Raw genomic sequence first — 24,453 nt, 5'->3', positions numbered from 1 at the left:
GGTAAGGAGACGGGCTTGCCTGTATGTAGCAATAAAACTGAATGGTTAGATGGGCCAGATAGAGAGGGCTGAAGAAACCAGGCTGATCAGTCTTTGCTATAGAATATCAGAGGCAGTCACTGTCAATTTTTGAGCTGGAATTAACATGGTATAAGTGGTGTTTAAGAAAGATTAGTTCGTCCGTGGTTTAATGAACAGAAATAAGTGACTCTATAGTGAGTATGGAGTCTCTGGGTGGTACAAATGGTTAATATATTCAGTAGCTAATAGAAAGGCTGGAGATTCTAGTGTCCCCAGAGGTGGCTTGGGAGAAAGTCCTGGTGATCTACATTTGAAAAACTAGCCATTGAAAACCCTATGGAGCACAGTTCTACTCTGTCACACATGGGGTCACCATGGGTCTGAATTCACTTGATGAAAACTGGTCAGCTGGTAATGGTGAATAGGGGTAAAGTGCTCTTGCAAAATTTCAGGGATAAAAAAAAGATGTAGGCCTGGGCTAGAATAAACGAGAGAATGGAGAGAAAGAGATAGAAGTGAAAAAATGTTAAAGGAAAAATCAAGAGGACTTAGAGACAGACTGTATATGGGGGAAGAACAAGACCAATGAGTCATAGATGAGCTTTAGTGACTATGAGAATTTATGGTGCCATGGACTGAAATCAAAAAGTTGGGAGATGGAGGTGGTCTCAGATTTAGATAAGCCAACTTTTGATCAGTACAACCAGGAAATGGTTTATCTATATAATATGGCATACGTCTGGTAGCAGAAGGAGCCATTTTGCTATACTTTTCTTCAAAGAGAGGAAAATAATTTTTTCACAATCAGGACATGCAAATATTCCTATTTGTACTACTTAGATGATTTCTGTAAGAAACCTAAGACTTGAATATATAAAAGAAACTGCTAAGTCCTTTCTCTCTTCCAAATGTTATCAATGAGAGTAAAAGGATAAGAGAAATATTAACGATAGAGTGTTACTTCATGTAAAGTAAGTACTGTTTGCATGTTTATTGGTTTTAAGCAACACTTTAATTAAAACTTTAAGTACTAACTAAATAACTTCTCAATAGATATTTCTTAAATGACTTGTTCTATAAATAATTACTCATAGCACTGTCGTAAAGATTGAAATAACAGCACAAAATACGTAAGAGCTCTGTTTTAAATTGGAAAGTCTATATAAAATGTTGTAATTATCAAAACTTATAGGTCTGTTAGCAGCTCTGGTGGTGAAGTGGTTAAGCGTTTGGCTGCTAACCGAAAGGTTGGTGGTTCAAGCTTACCAGTAGCTCTGCTGGAGAAAGATGTGGCCGTCTGCTTCCATAAAGATTACAGCCTTGGAAACCCTATGGGGCAGTTCTATTCTATCCAATAGGGTCGCTATGAGTCAGCATCGACTCAATGGCAGTGGGTTTGATTTTTGGCTTATAGGTCTGTTATAGATAGAAGGATGGGCTAGTGAGAACATCTAGGATCTGGTCCCTGCTGCACCAAATCACTGTATGTCTTTGGACTAGACTCTGACACTCTTGAATCCTCAGTTTTATAAAAGGGACAGGTTAGCCCAGATACTCCAGGAGTCTTAATTTTTGAATGAGTATTGTAAAGAGCACCACTAACATGTATAACATCACTTTGTGTTCTTCCAGTACCTAGAAGTTATTATAGTGCAAACATTATTCCTTACTTGAAAAGGGGAAAACATACATTAAGATTAAAAATGTGGAAAAAGGACCTCAACACATTACATTTGATGTTTCAAATGCTTTACAATCTGTAAGTATTGTATTAAGAAAGAATTAAAGGCTTAGTCAAGAATTTAAATCTTGATACATATAAGGCAAATGACAATAAGCATGTTCATCCCTTTAGGTTGGGTATTAGGGACCCAGAGTCAACATTACAAAATGAAATCAGTGAATATTAGAGTTTTGAGACTGTGTTAAGGTGTGTGTGGGTTGCCACAACTTTTTTGTGTTTTTAATGTTTTTTTGTGGAAGGTCACAGTAAGTGAATAGAATAACTATTATGCCAATAACTGGTCTCATAATGTATGGCTGCCTTTTTGCTACAAGTGAAAATGAGACTTTAAACTGGGAACAAACAAAAAGAAACATGATCGTCAGATAATCTGAAAATATAAAAGTATTTAACAAGTAAAGTTAACAGAGCTTTATGAACAACTCTATGCCCACAAATTTGATGTTTTAGGTAAAATGGACCAATTCTTTAAGAGACACAATCTGCCAAAACTCACAAAAGGAGAAAGGGTATAATCTGAACAGGCCTATATCTGTTAAAGAAATAAAATTAACAACACCCTTCCAAAAGAGAAAGCATTATACCCAAATGGCTTCACTAGTGAATTCTACAAAACATTTAAATAACATTTAAAAACATTTAAATAATACCAATCATTCTCAAACTTTTCCAAAAGATGGAAGAGGACGCCAGCATTACTCTAAACTGAAACCAAACAAAGACATTACTAGGAAGGAAGAGTACAAACCAATATCCTTCATGACCATAGATGCAAAAATTCTCAATACAACGTTAGTAAATAGAACCCAACACCGTATAAAAAGAATTAGACACTGTGACCAAGTGGGATTAATCAGATAAATGCCAGGCTGTTTCAACATTCTCAAATCAATTAACATAATTCATCATATCGAGAGGCTAACAGAAAAAATCACAGGATCATATCAATAGATACAGAAAAAGCATTGACAAAACTCAACAACTCTTCATAATAAAAACTCTCAGCAAACTAGGAATAGAGGTGAACTTCCTCAACTTTAAAGAACACCTACACACACAAAAACGAAACAAACAAAAAAACCTACAGCTAGCTAACATTATACTTGATAGTGAGAAACTAAATGCGTTCCCCCTATGATTGGGAACAAGGAAAGTATGTCCCCACTCACCACTCCTATTCAACATCCTACTGGAAATCCTAGCTAACGCAATTAGACAAGAAAAGGAAATAAAATATATACATATTGGGAAGGAAGAATTAAAACTGTCTTTGTTTGCAGATAATTGTTTATGTAGAAAATCCCGAAGAATCAAAAAAAAACTCTTGGAACTAAAAAGTTATTATAGCAAGGTTGCAGGATACAAGGTTAATACATACAAATCAATTGCTTTCCTCTATACCAGCAATGAACAGTTGGAATTTGAAAATTATAAACTTCTGTTATGGATCGAATTGTGTCCCCCAAAAATGTGTGTCAATTTGGCTAGACCATAATTCCCAGTATTGTGTGGTTGTCCATCAGTTTGTGATCTGATGTGATTATCCTATGTGTTGTAAATTCTAACCTCTATGATGTTAATAAGGCAGGATTAGAGGCAGTTTTGTTAATGAGGCGGAACTCAATCTATAGGATTAGGCTGTATCTTGAGTCTCTCTCCTTCGAGATATAAAAGACAGAAGCGTACAGACAGGAGAGGGGCCTCATGCCATCAAGAAAGAAGCACTGGGAGTGGAGTGCATCCTTCGGACTTGGGGTGCCCGTGCTGAGAAGCTCCTAGATCAGGGGAAGATTGATGACGAGGATCGTTCCCCAGAATCGACAGAGAGAAAGCCTTTCCCTAGAGCTGGTGCCCTAAATTTGGACTTCTAGCTTCCTAGGCTATAAGAGAATAAATTTCTGTTTGTTAAAGCCATCCACCTGTGGTATTTCTGTCACAGCATCACTAGATAACTAAGACACATAACATCACCTACATTAGCACCAAAAAATCAAATACTTATTCTAACTAAATATGTATAAGTTCTATATAAAGAAAACTACAAATCTCCATTGAAAAAAACAAAGAAAATCTAAATAAATGGAGAGATACTCCATGTTGATGGATGAAAAGACTTAATATTATTAAGATGTCAAGTCTTACCAATTTTATCTATAGATTCAATGTGATCCCAACCAAAATCCCAGCATGCTATTTTGTGAGTACTGACAAACAGATCCCAAAGTTTATACGGAAAGGCAAAAGACCCAGAATAGCCAATACAATACTGAAGAAGAACAGAGTTGGAGGACTGACATTACCCGACTTTAATACTTACTATAAAGTTACAGTAATCAAGACAGTGTGATATTGGCCAAAGAATAGACAAATAGATCAGTGGGACAGAATAGAGTCTAGAAACAGATCCAGGCAAATATAGTCAACTGATCTTCAACAAAGGAGTAAAAGCAATTTAATGGAGAAAGGATAGTCTTTTCCGCAAACAGTGCTGGAACAACTGAAATCCTCATGCAAAAAAATAAATCTAGACACAGAGCTTACATTCACAAAAGTTAACTCAAAATGAATCACAGACCTAAATGTAAGATTCAAAACTATACAATTTCAAGAAGATAACATAGGAGAAAATCTAGGTGATCTTGGGCTTGGTAATGACTTTTTAGATACAACACCAAAAGCATGATCCACAAAAGAAAAAAATTGATAAGCTGGACTTCATTAAAATTAAATACTTCTGCTCTGCTGAAAGACACTGCTAAGAGAATGAAAATACAAGCCACAGACTGGGAGAAAGTATTTGTAAAACACATATCTGACAAAGGACTTGTATCAAAAATATACAAAGAACTCTTAAAACTCAACAATAAGAAAACAAACAACCCAGCTACAAAATGGGCAAAAGATCTGAACAGATACCTCACCAAAGAAGACATACAGACGGCAAATAGGCATATGGAAAGATGCTCAACATCATATGTCATCAGATAATTACACATTAAAACAATGAGATACCACTACACACCTATTAGAACTGCTAAAAGCTGAAACACTGATAAAACCAAACGCTGGTGAGGATGTGGAACAACAGGAATTCTCATTCATTGCTGGCAGGAATGCAAAATGGCACAGACGATTTGACATACAGTCTTGAAGTTTCTTACAAAGCTAAACATAGGCTTAGCATATGATCCAGCTGTCACACTCCTAGATATTGACCCAAATGAGTTAAAATATCTGATCACATAAAAACCTGCACATGAATATTTATGAGCTTTACTCATAATTGCCAAAAATTGGGAACAACTAAGATTCCCTTCAATAGATGAATGGGTAAACAATTTGTGGTACATCCATATAATGGAGTATTACTCGACAAAAAAAAAAAAAACTATCAAGGTACAAAGAAGCATGGAGAAACCTTAAATGCATACTGCTAAGTGAAGGAAGCCAGTCTGAAAAGCTGCTTACTGTAAGACTCCAACTATATGACATTCTGGAAAAGGCAAAACTACAGGGACATAAAAAGATTATTGGTTGCCAGGAGTTCAGGTGGAAGGAGGGAGGAAGGAATAGGTGGCGCACAGGGCATTTTTGGGGCAGTGAAACTATTCTGTGTGACACTGTAATGGTGGACACGTGACATTATGCATTTGTCAAAACCCATAGGACTGTACAACACAAAGAGTGAACCCTAATGTAAGCTATGACTTTAGTTACTAATGATGTGATAATATCGGTTCATTAATTGCAACAAATGTACCACAGGAATGCAAGATGTTAATAATAGGAGGAACAGTGTGCAGAGGGTATGCGAGAACTCTCCGTACCTTCTGCCCAATTTTTCTGTAAACTTAAACTACTCCAAAAATAAAAGTCTATTTAAAAAAGTTAACAAAACCCAAACCAAATTCTACTTGTGCAATATTCCAAGCAACCCAGATAAACCTCAAAGGAACTCTGGAATTCTGAAGAATGCATTTTTTGGGGAAAATAGTCCATATCTTTAAAAGAAAAAAAAAAAAGGATTTGTACCTGGATTCTGAATATTCTCTATTCTCGTACCATGCTATCACTTAACATAGATATAATACTGTGAGTTTATTTTTCTGAGTTGATGCTAAAATTTTTATCACAACACAAAAAACCAGTTGAAACATTCAGCTCAGCAATTTTGAAGCCGTATGATAGGCCTAGTGCAATCTGTAAGCTCCTAGAGGGAATAGCTGTATTGTTTGAACAATACTGGAAATTTTTCCTAAATTTCATAAATAAAGCTTCTATTAACCTCTCTTTCCCAAAATCACCTGCCATATTATCAGATGATTATGATAGGCTTAAAAGAAATTAAAAAATCAGAATTGATTACAAAATATCTTAGACCAAAATGTAAATGTAATTCTCAAGACAGACAGATACCTTCTGTCACTGAATGTTCTCCCTCTCACTGTGGCCCGCAGAAGCTGCCGTGACTGCTGCTGGAAAGATTTTATTCAATACCAAAGCATCTTTGACTTCCAGTTCAATATCTATGTCACATACAACCCATACTAAACTGAAATTTTATAATTTCATTGTTAATACTCCTTAATATTTTGTTTTTATTTAATTCAAAGTATGATGTTTCACCATATTAATAAGCTAAATTTTTTGGTACATGAATAGAAGGATAATAAATGACCATTTGATTGACAGAATTAATTTAGGGAGCAATGTACACCCAGAACTAGTCTAACCTACCATTTTCTCTCTCTCAGTGTAAGTGTCCTAGACTTATTAAAAGTACATATTGGTCTCCTTGCCTAAAATAATCTTCCATCTACCTGTGTTCAAATTCTAGTTGATCAATTTAGGGCCCAGCTAAAGGCAAGTCTTTCACAAAGCATTTCCTGACTACCCACATTCATCTTCTTTACCTCTAGTCTCTATCTAAATCATTTAGCACTTAGTAATAGACTGCCTTATACTACTTGTTATCATTTTATGTTTTAGAACCACCTAAAATGCACTAAATAATTGACAATTATTCCAGTCTGAACAGATAGTCCAAAATAGTGATATGAGTCAAATTCACTAAAATTGTGAACTTTTTCTCCTTAAAGTCTAGTGTAGTCCAATACAAACATAAGTTCAAAACTACTATTGACTTGGATTCTTCAATCAGCTAGTTCTAAAAACTGGCTTATGGAAAGCTAAGATGCATTACTTCCTTTCCCCCACCCCTACACATACACACAACACACACACACACAACACATTCAACCTCACACACCAGAGCACAATTCTGTACATGAATAGCAACTGCACAGAAATAAACTCCTTGGGAACTAAAGCAATAACATTTTTTGAGAACTCACTATGTGCAAAATGCACATCTATAGTTGTAACTTTTAGCCCAAATTCATAGTCTATTACACTGGCAGTCAGGGCCGGCCTCTGAGCATTGGGCTGCTAGGTTAATCTGGAAATTTTCTTCTTGGCTCAGACATGAAACCAAGCTGAGAAAAAAATGGCGGGGGGTGGGGGGGGCGGTTAGTGGTCCTCCCCCTGCAATAAGAAAACACGTATTCCAACAAACCGAAGAAAATTGAGGTCACTCTTTGAAGTTAAAACTACATATTGCTTTGAGTTCAAATTCTTTCTATTAAGACATAAGATTTATTGTAAGTATACTGTTTGAGTAAGACTAAGAAAGCTGAATATTATTTCAGGTTTGCAAGCCATAAGGAAAAATAGTGCTTTTAGGTTTTCCCTTCAACTAGGAAAATTATAGTTTCATATTTGCAACACTAAAGCTAATGCAGTGTCAGCACCTCCATCAAACTCCATTGTTCAGCAGTTTATAATTCAAGCAGAAATGTTCACTCCAAGCCCAAACTTGGCCTACACAATCTCAAAGAAAATGATGAAAAAATTACTTTGGCTAATGCTGAGTTATAAAAGCAAAAGAGAGGGTGCTTTTATAAAGTGCTTTGAAAAACATCTCTGAGAATTTGAGAATGTAACTGGGGATTACTGAGTTGACATCCTTCCCTCCTAAAGTTATAGAAATGACCAAAAATTCCATGACGTCATGTCAGCATTAGGTTGTATGATAACTACTTTCATGAAATTCTTCATGAGGACTAATTTCACTATCAGGCAGAATTACTGTTCACAGAAAAAAGACAATTACAGTAGAAAACAGGACAGATAGGCACAAATTTTCTCATGAGGGCAGCACAAAACTTTACACTCCTTTTTACTTTAAATACTAACTCATGTACTGCACACACATATAAAATGAAACAATATTTTTTCCAGTTTCTAAGGTAGTTCAGAATGCCAGACTGGAATTCCCAGAATCAACCTTCTTCCTCCCAAACAGTTATCTTGGACTTAGAAATAGTTTAGTGTAGAAGTGCACTTTCAGCTTCTGGTGACAAGAGCTATTGGCTCCCCAACTCACTGGAGGTGGGCGGATGTAGGTGGGGTGGGGAGCTAGCTAGTTTTAGTCATTTGAAGTCATGCAGCAGGTGGGTTGGAGATTGCCTGGTGCCTTTGTGGCATTATATGGATAGTCTGGCAGCCAAACCCTGATTGCTGTGGTCTTCTACACCTTCAAAATATATAAGAATCCTCGTAAGTTGTATCAGGGCATTAAATAAGAAAGTCATCCTTTCCTATCTGTAGAAGGCTCACTTATACATTGCTGCTGTAGGCACTCTAAATGTGTTTTCACTCAGCATTTACTGAACCCCTTCTATGGGCCAGGCTACAAATGATTCGACAAAATTCGTGTCCTCCAGATGTCAGGGGGAAGGGAATAGTTCATAAAGACAACTTTCGGTACAATTGTGAAGTGCCATCAGTACAATTTCAAGACTTCATTGAAAAGGGTCTTGAGGCGTCAGAGTGTCACCTCCTCTCCTCCCCACAGTGCACTGCACACCACTCTGAAATCGCACTAATTCCCCGTCCGTCCTTCCTTCTTCCCTTTAACGCACACTCGTTTATCAAGCATTCCCTGCGGGTGGGACGCTCCGTCGTTTTTGAGCTGAAGGATCAGGTCTGGGTGAGCTGTACCAAGTACCAAAGAGTTTTCTGAGGGAGGGCACAGGTAGCAGCGCAGCCTGGGAGGCTCTGGCCTGGCGTCTGGCACTGCTAGGGCAGAAAGGGCTTAAAGGACCCGGGCTCACCTGATTGAAGTGTGCAGAAATGAGTGAGGGCTCCCATATCTTAGAACTGTTGCTCAGAGCCCCTCCTTTATCTTTCTTGGGTGCCATGCAAAGGACGGGAGGAGCATTGGCCTCTATACTGGCCTCAGGCCCTGCCTAAGCGTCCTGGCTGTCATAGTAACGGAAACCACTCCCAGTTCGAGGACAAATTCGTTCCCCTCCCCCAAACCTCGTCTGAATTCGTGGTTCAACGGCCTCCGTTGCCATAGCAACAGGGTTTCTGCGCGCGCACGGCAGCTTGGGCGGGACTTCCGGTCTCCCTGTCTGAATCTTAACTTTCCCGCAGCAGAGCTGCGCAAGCTGACTACGGGACCCGACTGGCCTCGGGTTGGTCAGGCTACTTTCTTTCACACCCTTCGATCCTCTGGTTTTTCTTGTCGTCGTCTCTGATCCGAGGTATTGTCTAGAAACACAAAATCTCTGAAATCCCTCCAACGACTTCAAGTTTTTTTTCTGGTCCGAGTAACCTCAGGAGGCAGCCCATGACTTCTTCCCATCGCTCAAATCTGCTTCTAATACTTGCTTATATGAAGCAAAATCTTGTCTCCTTCCGACCTCCACCGTCTGATCTTAGTTCTGCTACCGAGGGCCTTACTAAAAAGTCCGATCACTCTTACACTTGATCCTTTAATTGTAGATGAGGGTATTGTCTTTCTACATGGTCTAATCCGCATAAACAACTCCAGTTCTTTAAACTCTCTCCCATTGACAGGTAGAGTCTCTCTCCCTAACTTTTTCCCACCTTGCTCTCATTAATATCTGAAATTTCATGGTCAGTGAGATTCCTCAAAATAATGATAGTAATAATAATGATGATAATAACAGCTGTCATTTCTCTAGCACTGGCTAATGCTTGTCGTTGTTATTTCATTTAATTCTCACAACCACCTTACCCCAAATTCTACAGCATACAACCCATGGCTACAGTATTAGGATCCAGGATTATCTGAGTCCCTAATCTAGTATGCTTAATCTTTACACTCCTAAACTATCACTGTTTTTGGCCTGCCAAAACGAGGGATGCCCCCCTTTGCGGCTGAACTTACTTTTTTGTATGTATGCATGTGTGTGTGTTTATTTTTGCAGTGAGACAAACGTGAGGATACCCAGCGGCAGAGCCCAAGGAAAAGTGTTTTGCTATCTCTTCAGTTCATATATAGTACAGTGCTACCTGATGCTTAACTATTCCCCCAGACCCTGCACTTTGCCTGAAGGTGCAATGGGCTTATCCCAGTGGGCTCAGGTGACTGAGGTGATGCATACAACCTAAAGCTTCACTTTGGACAGCACAACTGCCAAGTGACCTTCCACAGAAGGCAGATGGTCTGACCCTTTTTATTGCTTGCTTTGAAGAAGAAATTGTGGGTGTTGAGTGATAATCCAGTGACTACTCTCTTACTTCATTGGGGGAGCAGGTTTAATGATACTTTTTCTCAACTCTTGTTCCTCATTTGGGACAATGGAAAGATTTGGACCAACCCTCCATACTTTAATACAAATTTTAAAGCATACTTTCTAGAGAAAATCTTTTCACAGGAAATTTGAAGAAATTCTAAGGTTTTCTTTCTTGTTGCAAACTGTATGACACATCTTCTGGGAGGGAATAGACCTATGCAGCTGAGCCACGAGTCACATCTGGAAACCCTCTCTTCCTGTCATGAGAATAAAAAGACTGATGCATGGTGATGCCAGAGGGATCATGCCAGAAAGGAATTTTTCTGAGGGTCTCCATAGCAACCACCTAGCCTGCAACTGATTCATTTCATAGGATTTTCTCCAAAATTTTGTTCTCCCCTAAAATGGGCTTAGCATTAGAAGATGAAAATCGTCTTTTGATTATGGCTTGAAAATAAAGATGAGTCTCTAAACAATTATGGATTACATCATTCTGAATTTTGATGATAAATATTCCCATAGATTTAAGCTATTTAGGAAAAAAAAAGTCCTGCCTTTTTATTAAAAAAAGTAGTAAAAAGTTTGTTGACATTCCAGTTATGTCTATAAAAAAGTTAATTAGAGATTTATGCAGGCATAATACATTACTAATTTTCTTTCTTCTTGAATGTGAACACATATTTCAAAATAAAACATACTGTGTACAATCAATTCAGCCAAATCACTAGCAGATGATTAATAAAATAAGTTACAGATAAGGAAGAGACTCAAAGGGGAAAAAAATGAAATAAGTAGAAAAAACTAAAATTGCTCTTCTAAAATTGCAGAGAAAGTGTCACTAACTATGTCTCACAAATAATTGCCCAACCCTAGTTTTGGCTGCCATAAAATGTTTGTGATATTTTTTTGTGGCAAAAACTGTCTAGCTGTTCATCAAAAATTTCCTTTTCTTTCTTCCTGCTATGAGAGTCAGAAACATTTCTCAGCCTCCCTTATCATTACGTGTGAACGTAAGACTGCATTCTAGCCAATGGAACATGAGTGAAAGTATGCATCGCCACATCCAAGCTTGGCCCTTGAAAACTTCTCCCAAGCATTGTTCATGCTCTTCCCCTACCTGCCTAGATGTTGATACCTAGGGTGAAAGTCTTGAACTCCTGTATGAGTGCTGTGGCACAGAGGTCTCCCCTTCCCATGATTATCATCCCCCGTCTCCACTCCCTAACCTGCCCATCCCTACCCCTCACCCCTGCTCCTCATCAAAGAATATTTGCTTGGGACCGTTAGTGGATGAGAAATAAACTTTTATTTTCTTAAGCCGCTGAAATATTGAGATTTGTTGTAGCAACTGGGGTTACACTGAGAACTCTAACATTTATGATAATTTTCATTTGGGTATCAAATTTTAATAAATCTAACAGTAGCCAGCCTTCTTGCACTGCCTAATAACACAACCTTGTTACTTTCAGGTACCCAGGACACAATACTGGCCACTATGAGAGGCACAAAGATCTAATCCCTGCCCCTGGGGAGACTGCATCTAGTATTGCCCACCCTATCTCAAACTTTACCTTGCCTTTCCATCAGCTTGTACAATACATTCTTTCACTTCTTACTTTATCAAGTAAATATATTTCTTACATTAAACAAGTGGTTTGCAAAATGTGTTACACACCACATACAACGGAATATCACTCTGCCATAAAGAGAAATGAAGTCCTGATAATGCTACAGCATGGATGAATCTTGAAAACATTATGCTGAGTGAAATAAGTCAGTTGTGAAAGGACAAATATTGTATGATCCCGCTTATATAAAATATCTACAATAGGCAGATGTATAGAGACAAAAGTCTGTTCGGGGTTACCAGGAGTCGGGCAAGGGGGGGAGGGAGAGGAAGTCAGTGCTTGGGGAGCGTTGAGCTTCTATTAAAGGTGATGGAAACATTAGAAACTGGGTAAGGGCGGTGGTTGTACAACATGATGAAAGTAATTAATGTCACTGAGTTGAACATGTGAAAAATGTTGAAATGGCAATTTTTTTTGTCATATATGTACTTACCACAATAAAAAAACAACAACAAAAAGAGGGGGTTTACATGTTCAAGAAAGACAACTAACTAGTCTGCTTATGTAACATACACTTATGAATATTTATGCCCATTTTTTAGAAGACAAACCAACAAGATCCAATGCCTAGATGTCTATCTATATGTCTATACATAAATTCTAATATAACAAATGATTTAAAGATTGATCATTTTAAAAGCTAAAAATAAAGATTTCAGGATGGAACAAAGCACTTCCAGTATTTTAGTTTTTTCTTTGTGAACTCCTTCCTGAATAAATTTAAATACAGAAGATATTTCAAAATTGATTTAAAGAATTTAGCATAAAGGTTTTTCTTACAGAATACCTTTTGCCTAGTTTCGGCCTTTTTCATTATTCTGGGGAAAGTGGTACTCTAAATAATTTATGATGCAAAATGGGAAGATATTATACAGCAACCAAATTTATAGGGGGTTTCATCATGGAATTGGTCTGTTTAATTTCAGAAAATAGGTGTGAATGACAATGTTCATAGTTTTCAAAAGAGAAAGCCATTCAGCTAAAAAGGGACCTTGCCAAGAACAGAAAAAAAAGCATTACCATCTGTCATACATTTATGATTTTGGTATAATAAATTGTTTCCCCCACTAAATATAAGTTGAAACTTTGTAAGCATATACTTCACTACATAAATTTTCCCATATGTCAGTGGCTAAAACAAAACTGTACTATTTGAAGAATTTTCTTTCCCATTGGCAGGGTTCATTTGATTTAGTTTTCCCAGTAAGATTTTACATTTGATATTGTTTAGCTCACCAAGGATTGTCTACATCTCTATGTGTTGTTTCTTTAGGATACTATGATTACAGAATAAGTTATTTTTTCAAATTTTATACTTTGATCTTATGGTCTTCAGTTTAATTCTTGTTCCGATGTAAAGTCTACCACATTATTTCTCATACTCGAACGGGTCTAGCCAGCTATTGATAAATCTAGTATTTCCATTATTATTAAATAACATCAGTGGCTATGGGTCAATTCATTTTCAGGTCAAGATTCCAAGTATTCAAATCTATTTAGTTGCAGCAACCTGCTTGCTTTGGGTTAAGAAGTCCTCGCAGATGTCCACTGATTTCTCCAGTTAGCATTCTGCATCTAAGAACACCTTTCACTATATTTGTGTTATTCTCCACCATGATCTTTGTGTTTATAACCTTCACAATAGAATGTTATAATGCACTGTCCTTGAGTTTTTATTGTGTGCGATGCAGAGGGCTAGATCTCTTTCAGCTACAGGATCCAAAACACATGGAGAATATTACACCTGCATTCTATGGTCAACTTTAGCTTCCTATTCAGTCTTGAGTGCAATTTAAAGTGTTGACTTTAATCTTTAAAGCCCCTCATTGTTTAGAAGCCAGTTACTCCAGCTATCACATCTCTCCCAATGCATCACTGTGGCAATTAAAGTCAGCTGCAGTGCTTGCTGTTTGTAATCCCAAGTGAGCTGTGGGGAGCCTGGGAGTAGATCTCTTTCTAAAGAAGAACTTCCCTAAGAACCTTCCATTTCTGTCAATGATAAAAGCAATATTCGACGTTTACAGTTGTGACCTTGAGGGTCTTGTCATCTATCCATAGGTTTCTGGAATCATAATTAAGTACCGTTGACTTAATTTTTATGTCATCTGTGACCAGAGAGTTTAGAATACCAAATCTGTTTTTTAATGGATCAGAAAAATAACAGTTGTAGATATTAAAAATAGACAAACCTCAGATTCATCTGTTTCATATTTGTTAGTGTGGGAGTTTTCACTCTAGTGTTCTCTCAAGTTTTTCCTTGAATCTAATTTTAAAAGTCTTCAGTGAAGGGATTTGCCCCAAATCCTTTGGGGACCATTTCAGAATCCATAACTCGTGGTAAGTAAATTCCCTAAATGCTTAGCTGAATGTTTGATTTCTTAATGTTATATCAGATGTCTCTTACTTACAAGTTTGTACTATGTTAAATAATAACTTTCTTTTTACTGTATACAAGGTACAAAGGCTATGGTTGAGGTGAACCCCCTTCAGTCTAACAGACTGCACCAATTCATATGATGCCAGATCATGGAGCCGTCTTCTGAGGAGAAAAGATGATTGGTAACAGAGCTTTAAGGAACTGGTAGCATTATATATGATGACTTGGAGAAAGAGTGATTTCCAGTAATTTTCCTATCCTTCCTCCCTTACCCCTCTTGTTCCCCTATCCATCCTGACCCTCCTCTCTGACCCTCAGCCTTTCTTGAAAAATGCAGACTAGCACAAGAAATATGTCTGAATGACTTCCAGGGAAGTTTGTCTCTGACTATGATCTTATAAGTATTAAATCCAACTTTTCATAGTAACCTTTTTTTTTCTGTCTCATCATATATGCCAATCCATGTTTCCATGGATTATTTTTGCTTTTGCAGGCTTTCCAATTTTGTGTAATGTTATGTTGTTGAATGAACCCAAATTAAATGCTATATGTAGGATATCATTCTGTCCCACTAACTAAGAGAGTATCACTCAGTGGTGCCAAATGGCTTCATTTCCTCTTGTGTCAAACTCATAAATCATTGGTTTACCCAATAACTTTCCATGTTCTTTCTTAGGTTTCTTCTGCCCTCCAAATGTATTTTATATCATGTTCATCACTCTGAAAGAAAATGAGTTTATCTGATTAAATACACTTTTATTTCACTGCTTGATTAGTGGTGTTTTTTATAGGAATGGGGGGTTCTAGAAGAAGAGGATTCTAGAGGTGGACAGGTGAGGAAATTATGACTTCAGTTTCGGACACGTTCAGTTTGTGTGTCCTTGAGACACTAAAAACATGTAAAGTAGGCAATCGGATACGTGGGTCAGAGAGGAGGTGTGGGCAGGAGATAGACACAGGAGCTTTATCTGCATAATGTAGCTGTTGAACCTGAGTCTGGATGAGTTTGCCTAGAGAAACCCTTGAGTGACAAGGGGAGTGACCTAGGGCTGAGCCTTTAGGACACCAACAGTCAATGAGGAAGAGGATGGGCCTGTGAACAAATTTATGGTCAGAGAGGTAGGAAATCCAGGCAAGGATTATGTCACTAAAACCAAAGGGCAAGTGTATTTCCAGAATGAGAAGTGGCCAGCAGCACTGAATGCTGCTGAGAGGTCAGGTAAGAAGGACTGAAAAATATCTACTAGATTAGGGACAAGATGGTCAGTGGTGGTTAACTGCTTCAGTTTAAGGTCTTTGAAAAGTAGCAACTGTGTTCTTTATTCCTAAAAATAATTTGCAAATGATAGATTGATCTTTTCCCAACCCAAGATTTTGAAAAGCCCGAAGAGTTTGATAGGAACTCTGGTATTTTTGAGAAGGGGAGGCATTTGAATGCAGTTCATGCAGGTAATTTTTCTTACTGTTCTTAGGTCAAACTAAACCTTAAGAGTGCATTTTTTTTAAATCAAGTTTCCTATAGTTTGATATCATTATTGAACAATATCATTAATATCACACACAAGTAAAATTTTGCTGAAGATAATTTAAAAACGGTCAACAGGGAACTGATAGAAATTCAAGCTGGATTCAGAAGAGGACCTGGAATGAGGAATATCATTGCTGATGTCAGATGGCTCCTGGCTGAATGCAGAGAATACCAGAACGATGTTTACCTATGTTTTATTGACTATGCAAAGGTATTCAACTGTGTGAATCATAACAAATTATGGATAACATTGTGAAGAATGGGAATTCCAGAGCACTTAGTCGTGCTCATAAGGAACCTGTACATAGACCAACAGGCAGTTGTTTGAACAGAACAAGGGGATACTGCATGGTTTAAAATCAGGAAAGGTGTGTGTCAGAGTTGTATCCTTTCACCATATTTATTCAATCTGTATGCTTAGCAAATAATCTGAGAAGCTGGACTATATGAAGAAGAATGCAGCATCAGGATTGGAGGAACACTTATTAACAACCTATGTGTTAACACAACTTTGCTTGCTGAAAGTGAAGAGGACTTGAAGCACTTACTGATGAAAATCAAAGACTATTATTAGACTATTATTATTATTTGGATTGCACTTCAACATAAAGAAAACAAAAATCCTCATAACTCGACCAATAAGCAACATCATGATAAATGGAGAAGATATTGAAGTTGTCAAAGATTTCATTTTACCTGGATCCACAATCAACAACCGTAGAAGTAGCAGTCAGAAAATCAAACAATGTATTGCATTGGGCAAATAGGCTGCAAAAGACCTCTTTAAAGTGTTAAAAAGCAAATACGTCACTTTGAGAACTAAGGTAAGCTTGACCCAAGCCATGGTATTTTCAATTGCCTCGTATGCAAGGGCTCGGCTGAAGAAGAATTGGTGCCTTTGAATTGTGGTGGTGGCAAAGAATGTTGAATATACCATGAACTGCCAGAAGAATGAACAAATCTGTCTTGGAAGAAGGACAGCCAGAGTGCTCCTTAGAAGCAAGGATGGCAACACTTCATCTCATGTACTGTCATGGATTGAATTGTGTCCCCCCAAAATATCTGTCAGCTTGACTGGGTCATGATTCCCAGTATTGTATAATTGGGTACCATTTTCCTTATGTGTTGTAAATTCAATCACTATGATCTAATAAGATGGATTAGTGGCAGTAATACTGAAGAGGTATACAAGATTGGATAGTGTCTTAAGCCAATCTCTTTTAAGATATAAGAGAAAGAAGTGAGCAGAGACACATGGGAACCTCACACCACCAAGAAAGCAGTGCCAAGAGCACAGTGCATCCTTTGGACCTGAAGTTCCTGCACAGAGATGCTCTCAGACCAAGGGAAGATTGATGACACATATCTTCCTCCAGAGCCAACAGAGAAAGCCTTTCCCTGGAGCTGATGCCCTGAACTTGGACTTGTAGCCCACTTGACTGTGAGAGAATAAATTTCTCTTTGTTAAAGCCATCCACTTGTGGTATTTCTGTTATAGCAGCACTAGATGACTCAGACATGTACTTTGGACATGTTATCAGGAGGAACCAGTCCCTGGAGAAGGACATCATGCTTGGTAAAGTAGAGGGTCATCAAAATAGAAGAAGATCCTCAATGAGATGGATTGACACAGTGGCTGCAACAAAGGGCTCAAACAGCAACAATTATGAGGATGGCGCAGGACTGGGCAGTGTTTTGTTCTGTTGTACACGGTGTTTCTATGAGTCAGAACAGACTCAACGGCACCTAACAACAACAACATAGTTTGATATGCAGTGAATTATTTGATAAATCATATTTATCATAAGCTATTATCACAATACTAGAAAAAAGTTACACAGCTTTAATTGTATGCATTTTCTTATTTGAAATCGTCTTTATCAGTGAGCATTGGCCTCTAAGTGAAGTATAAAGAAATATTCACAATACTTGCATCTTTTAAGTTTTCAAGAAGCTTGAAAGGGGATTTCATGGAAACCTGAAGAGTATTTCTACTAGAAATTACTAATTGTATAATAGGGAGAAAACTATCTTACTTAATCTTCTTTAATTATGTTTTGTGAAGTCCCCAACCTGAAGACAGAGGAGGAATTCATTTCTGTCACCTTTCAAATACGTATTCTCAGAAAACTTCCAAGGAGAGTTTCACCCTATGGCTGATATAAATAGATATAAGGAAAGGATATGAGGAAAAAGAAACACTTGGAATCAGACATTAGAAAGAAAAGGAAAATAATAAGAAAAAAATCTTTGAAAAATAAAATAAATTCAGCAAATTCACACGTCAATCAGCAGAACAAATACTGCTTCTAAAGGTCTTGTTAGAGGCAGCTGTCTCTGTCTGCCTCACTCCATTTCTGAATGAATCCATTCAGGTTCTCCACCATTTCCTTTATAGGAGCCAACGTTTTCTGACTTTGCCTACCAAAATAATGACTTCATTGACTCTTTCTCATATCTCAACTCTCTATTATTTTAAGCAAAACAAAACCACATTGTTTGTTCTGTTATGCCTTGATCAGTGTGCTTCAATCTTTCCTTTTGTGCATAGCAGTGCCTTCTTCATGCCTCCATAGTTCTTTTTTCTTAGGCTAGCTATAATCTCTGGGCCTCTATTTTCAGCCACAGTCAAGTTAAACAATTTGTCGATCATCCACATCTTAAAAATTTTATGATTCTTTTTGCATAACTATATGGATTCTACCTGAGCCGGCTGTCTTGATCCTTTATAGTGTGGCCATTTTCTCCACTGTCTTTTTAGGTTATAACGATTGCCAATTTATCCCACTAAATTCCTCATTTTATTGAAACTGTTTGTATTAAGCTTAAGTTACTCACATTTATGGTCATAATTTCTTTTCCCTTCCCTTTCACTCTGGTAGAAGTTTGAAACCCTATTAAGCTATTTGCTAGCACGGTTTCCATAACCACTCTTGATATTAGCTGTTTAACTTGCCATTTACTCCTTCCTTAGCACAACAGAAGCTTATTAAAAATCAGACAATCAAATTATAGAGCTGAGAGGCACTTCCAAAGATCATTTGTACTAAGAGGACAACAGTCTTCTAGGTTCAGTTCCCTGCCCCACTCCTTGGGAGCTGTGTGAGGAACTTGAGAGATTACTGAACTTCTTTTTGCTTCAGTTTCTTTATCGGTGAAATGGGGATAATCATATTTACATTATAGGTTTTGTGTGAAGATTAAATTAGTTAATGGATATAAAAATCTTAGAACAATTCATAGCACACACTATGCCCTTGATAAATGCTAGCTAATATATCTATTTTGAAATAAACATTTTATTTTATAATATTTTTAGATTTACAGGAAATTTGCAAAGATAGTACAGAGAATACGCATGTACCCTCTACCCGGTATTCCCTATTGTTAAAATTTTGTATTAGCATGGAGCCCTGGCTGCTGTCTAAGGCTGGGTTCTCTAGAGAAGCAAAACCAGTAAAGCATATAAATATATAGAGAGAGACATTTATATCAAGGAAATGGCTCAAGTGATTGTAGAGGCTGGAACGTCTCAAGTCCGTGGATTAGGATAGAGGCTTCTCCTGATTCACATAGCCACAGGGGCTGGTGAACCCAAGATTGGCAGATTGGAGAACAGGGTTCTTGCTCACAAGCTATGAAGATCAGTGAATCCCAAGATTGGCAGGTAAGCTGCTAGGTCAAGTCCCAAGAACCGGAGGTCAGACAAACAGGAGGCAGCGTCAGGATCCAGAGCAGGCAAAACCCAGAACATCCGCTTGTATTTGGATTCAGACCACACTCCCAAGGAAACTTGCTTTCAACTGATTGGCTACTCGCAGCAGATCCCATCATGGGGATGATCACATATAAACATATAAACACTGAGAATCATGGCCCAGCCAAGCTGACACACAATCTTAACCATCACAGCTGCTAACCAAAAGGTCAGCAGTTCAATCCACCAGTTGCTCCTTGGAAACTCTATGAGACAGTTCTACTCTGTATTATAGGGTCACTATGAGTCAGAATCAACTCGAGAGCAATTTTTTTTTTTTTTTAGTTCATTAGTATTGTACATCTGTTGCAGCTAATGAACTAATATTGATATACTATTAGTAACTAATAGTTTTATCTAATATTCTTTTTCTGATCCAGGATCCTATCCAGGATACCATGTTACATTTAGATGTCATGTTTCCTTAGGCTTCGCTAGATGGTGACAGTTTCTCAGACTTTCTTTGTTTTTAATGATCTTGATAGTTTTTAGGTGGTCAAGTATTTTGCAGAATGTCCCTCAATGTAGGTTTGTTTGATGTTTTTCTTATGATAAGACTGGGGTTATGGGCTTTGGGGAGGAAGACCACAGAGTTAAAGGCCATTCTCATCAAGGGTACATGTTATCAGTGTGACTTATCAGTGATGATATTAACTTTGGTCACCTAGCTGAAGTTACTTTTTCCCTTCTTTTCCACACAGTACTCTGAAAGGAAGTCACCATGTGCAACCCACACTTTAGGTGTGGGGAGTTATGCTCCCTCTCCTTAAAGGGGAGATATCTACATAAGTAATTTTAAATTCTTCTGTATGGGATATTTGTCTATTTTCCTTCATTTATTTATTTATTCAATCGTTTATTTATATTTGCATGGAGTCATGAATATTTATTTCATACTTTGATTGCAATCTAGTGCAACTTTATTTTCTTATTCAAATTGTCTCAGCATTGGTAATCGGGAGCTCTTTCAGTTGGCTCCTGTGACCCTTTGTCATACTCCCACCCCTGCCATTGTTTTGTTTTTTGAGCACTTTCTTACTTTCTGGCACTACAGAATGCTCCAGGTTCATCTTGCTGTCTCCAAAGAATCCTGGTTCCTTTTATTGGAAAATGGTATCAGAAACCAAGATCTGGCTGCTGGGTGTGTTCATTGTTAGTAGAGTATGTCTTAGTTACCTAGTGGTGCCATAACAAAAAATATCACAAGTGGGTGGCTTTAAAGAACAGGAATTTATTTTCTCAAAGTTCTGGAGGCTAAAATTCCATGAAAGAAATTTACTTGTAATTTTTTTTTCATCCTGTCCTTGTTTGGTTTTTAGTAACAAAGTTATACTAGTGTATGAAAATTGATTGGGTAGTATTTCCCTTTTTTCTGTTTGCTGAAGGAGTTTACGTAAGATTGGAATGATTAGTTCCTAGAATGTGTGAGAAATAATCTACAAAACTGGATGGGCCTGGTGATTTTTTTTTGTGAAAGACATTTAATTATCGATTTGATTTTCTTAATAGTTTTAAAATTATTTAAGTTTTTTAGTTATTCTTGAGCCAGTTTCAGTGAGACACATATTTCTAAGAATTTTTCCATTTCTTCTGTTTTTAAAATTAATGATATAAATATGGTTATAATATTCTGCCATCATTTTTCTCATTGAAGGTTTGTAATTATATCCCCTTTCTTCATTTCAAAGGTTGTGTATGTGTGCCTTCTTTCTTTTTTTCTTGAGTAATCTTCCCAGAAGTTTTGTCTGTTTTATTAGTGTTTTCTAAGAACAGCTTTGGCCTTTTTTGATCCTCTCAATTGTATGTCTCCACACACCTGTCAGTTTGTTGTACTGTGGTGGTTTGTGTGTTGCTGTGATGCTGAAAGCTATGCCACCAGTATTTCAAATACCAGGAGGATCACCCATGGTGGACAGGTTTCAGCAGAGCTTCCAGACTAAGACAGACTAGGAAGAAAGACCTGAGGTCTGTTGTTGTTGTTAGGTGCCTTTGAGTCAGTTCTGAATCATAGTGAGTGAATGTACAACAGAACGAAACACTGCCTGGTCCTGCGCCATCCTCACAGTTGTTTTGCTTGAGCCCATTGTTGCAACCACTGTGTCAGTCCATCCCGCTAGGGGTCTTCCTCTTTTTCACTGACCCTCTACTTTACCCAGCACGATGTCCTTCTCCAGGGCCTGATCCTTTCTGATAACGTGCCCAAAGTATGTGAGGCATAGTCTCGCCATCTTTGCTTCTAAGGAACATTCTGGTTGCACTTCTTCCAAGAATGATTTGTTGTTCTTTTGGCAGTTCATGGTACATTCAATATTCTTTGCCAACACCACAATTCAAAGACGTCAATTCTTCTTTGGTCTTCCTTATTCATCATCCAGCTTTCACATGCACACGAGGCGATTGAAAACACTATGGCTTGGGTAAGGCACACCTTAGTCTTCAAGGTGACATTTTTGCTTTCCTACACTTTAAAGAGGTCTTTTGCAGCAGATTTTCCCAATGCAATGCGTGTTTTGATTTCTTGACTGCTGCTTCCATGGGTGTTGATTGTGGATCCAAGTAAAATGACATTCTTGACAACTTCAATCTTTTCTCCATTTATCATGGTGTTGCTTATTGGTCCAATTGTGAGGATTGTTTTTCTTTATGTTGAGGCTGTGGTCTTTGATCTTCATCAGTGTTTCAACCTCTCTTCACTTTCAGCATGCAAGGTTGTGTCATCTGCATATAGCAGGTTGTTAATGAGTCTTCTTCCAATCCTGATGCCATGTTCTTCATATCGTCCAGCTTCTCCGATTATTTGCTCAGCATATAGATTGAATAAGTATAGTGAAAGGATATGATCCTGTCGAACACCTTTCCTAACTTTACACCAAGCAGTATTCCCTTGTTCTGTTTGAATGACTGCCTGTTGATCTATGTACGGTTTCCTCACTGAGCACAATTAAGTGTTCTGAATTCCTATTCTTCACAATGTTATCCGTAATTTGTTATGATCCACACAGTCGAATGCCTTTGCATAGTCAATAAAACACAGGTAAACATCTTTCCGGTATTCTCTGCTTTTAGCCAGGATCCATCTAATGTCAGCAGTGATATCCCTCATTCCCTGTTCTCTTCTGAATCTGGCTTGAATTTCTGGCAGTTCCCTGTTGATACACTGCTGTAACCGCTTTTGAATGATCTTTCAGCAAAATTTTACCTGTGTGTGATATTAATAATGTTGTTCAATAATTTCTGCATTTGGTTGGATCACTTTTCTTTGGAACAGGCATAAATATGGATCTCTTCCAGTCAGTTGGCCAGGTAGCTGTCTTCCAAATTTCTTGACATAGACGAGTGAACATTTCCAGTGCTGCATTCCTTTGTTGAAACATCTCAACTGATATTCTGTCAATTCCAGAAGCCTTGTTTTTTTGCCAATGCCTTCAGTGCAACTCGGACTTCTTCCTTAAGTTCCATCAGTTACTGATCATATGCTACCTCCTGAAATGGTCAAATGTCGACAAATTCTTTTTGGTGTAGTGACTCTGTGTATTCCTTCCATCTTCTTTTGATGCTTCCTGCCTTGTATAGTATTTTCCCCATAGAATCCTTCAATATCGCGAATTGTGGCTTGAATTTTTTCTTCAGTTCTCTCTGCTTGAGAAATGTTGAGTGTGTTCTTCCCTTTTGGTTTTCTATCTCCAGGTCTTTGCACATGTCATTATAATACTTTACTTTGTCTTCTTGAGCTGGCCTTTGAAATCTTCTGTTCAACTCGTTTACTTCATCATTTCTTCCTTTTGCTTTAGCTACTCTTTCAAGAGCAAGTTTCAGAGTCTCTTCTGACATCCAGTTTTATCTTTTCTTTCTTTTTTTAATGACCGCTTGCTTTCTTCATGTATGATAGCCTTGATGTCATTTCGCAACTCATCTGCATCAAATCTATTCTTGAGACGGTTTCTAAATTCAGGTGGGATATACTCAAAGTTGTACTTTGGCTCTTGTGGAATTGTTCTAATTTTCTTCAGTTTCAACCTGAACTTGCATATGAGCAATTGATGGTCTGTTCTGCAGTCAGTCCCTGGCCTTCTTCTGACTGATAATATGAGCTTTTCCATCGTCTCTTTCCACAGGTGTAGTCGATTTGATTCATGTATATTCCATCTGGTGAGGTCCATGTGTATAGTTACCGCTTATGTTGGTTAAAAAAAAAGGTATTTGCAATGAAGTAGTCATTCGTCTTGCAATATTCTATCATTCACTTTCTGCCATCATTTCTATCACTGTGATGGTTAAGATTGTGTTAACTTGGCTGGGCCATGATTCTCAGTGTTTGAATGTGATCACTCCCATGATTGAATATACTGTGAGTAGCCAATCAGATGAAAGGGAGTTTCCTTGGGAGTGTGGCCTGCATCCGAATATAAGCAGATGTTCTGGCTTTTTGCTCACTCTGGATCCTGTGGCTGCCTCCTATCATCTCATCTCCAGTTCTTGGGACTTCAGCTGTCAGCTTATCTGCTGAACTTAAGATTCGTCGATCTTCACAACCTGTGAGCAGAGCCCTGCTCTCTGACCTGCCGATCTTGGGTTGCCAGCCCCTGCACCTATGTGAATCAGGAGAAACCTTGCTGTCTTGCCTGCTAATCTTGGAATTCGTCAACCTTCACAGCCTGTGAGCAGGACCCCTGCTCTCCGACCTGCTGATCTTAGGCTAGCCAGCTTCTGCAGCTGCGTGACTTGGGAGAGGCCTCTACCCTGATCCATGGACTTGGGATGTTCTAGCCTCTACAATTGCGTGAGCTGT

At 38.0% G+C, this 24,453-nt stretch overlaps 1 protein-coding gene across 1 annotated transcript in view; it reads right to left on the bottom strand.

Moving 5' to 3' along the window:
- The window catches only part of SPAG17 (sperm associated antigen 17), a 361,237-nt gene extending 352,138 nt beyond the window's left edge, over positions 1-9,099 (bottom strand). Inside the window, exon 1 of the mRNA XM_004380343.2 lies at positions 8,941-9,099. Coding sequence (XP_004380400.1) covers positions 8,941-9,027 — 87 coding nt within the window. The 5' untranslated portion in view covers positions 9,028-9,099. The remainder of the gene's footprint in view (positions 1-8,940) is intronic.
- Positions 9,100-24,453: the final 15,354 nt, after the last annotated feature.

The sequence above is a fragment of the Trichechus manatus genome, unplaced genomic scaffold, assembly GCF_000243295.1.
Source record: "Trichechus manatus latirostris isolate Lorelei unplaced genomic scaffold, TriManLat1.0 scaffold00073, whole genome shotgun sequence".
Classification (NCBI taxonomy): Eukaryota; Metazoa; Chordata; class Mammalia; order Sirenia; family Trichechidae; genus Trichechus; species Trichechus manatus.
This window is presented reverse-complemented; position numbering and strand designations above follow the sequence as displayed.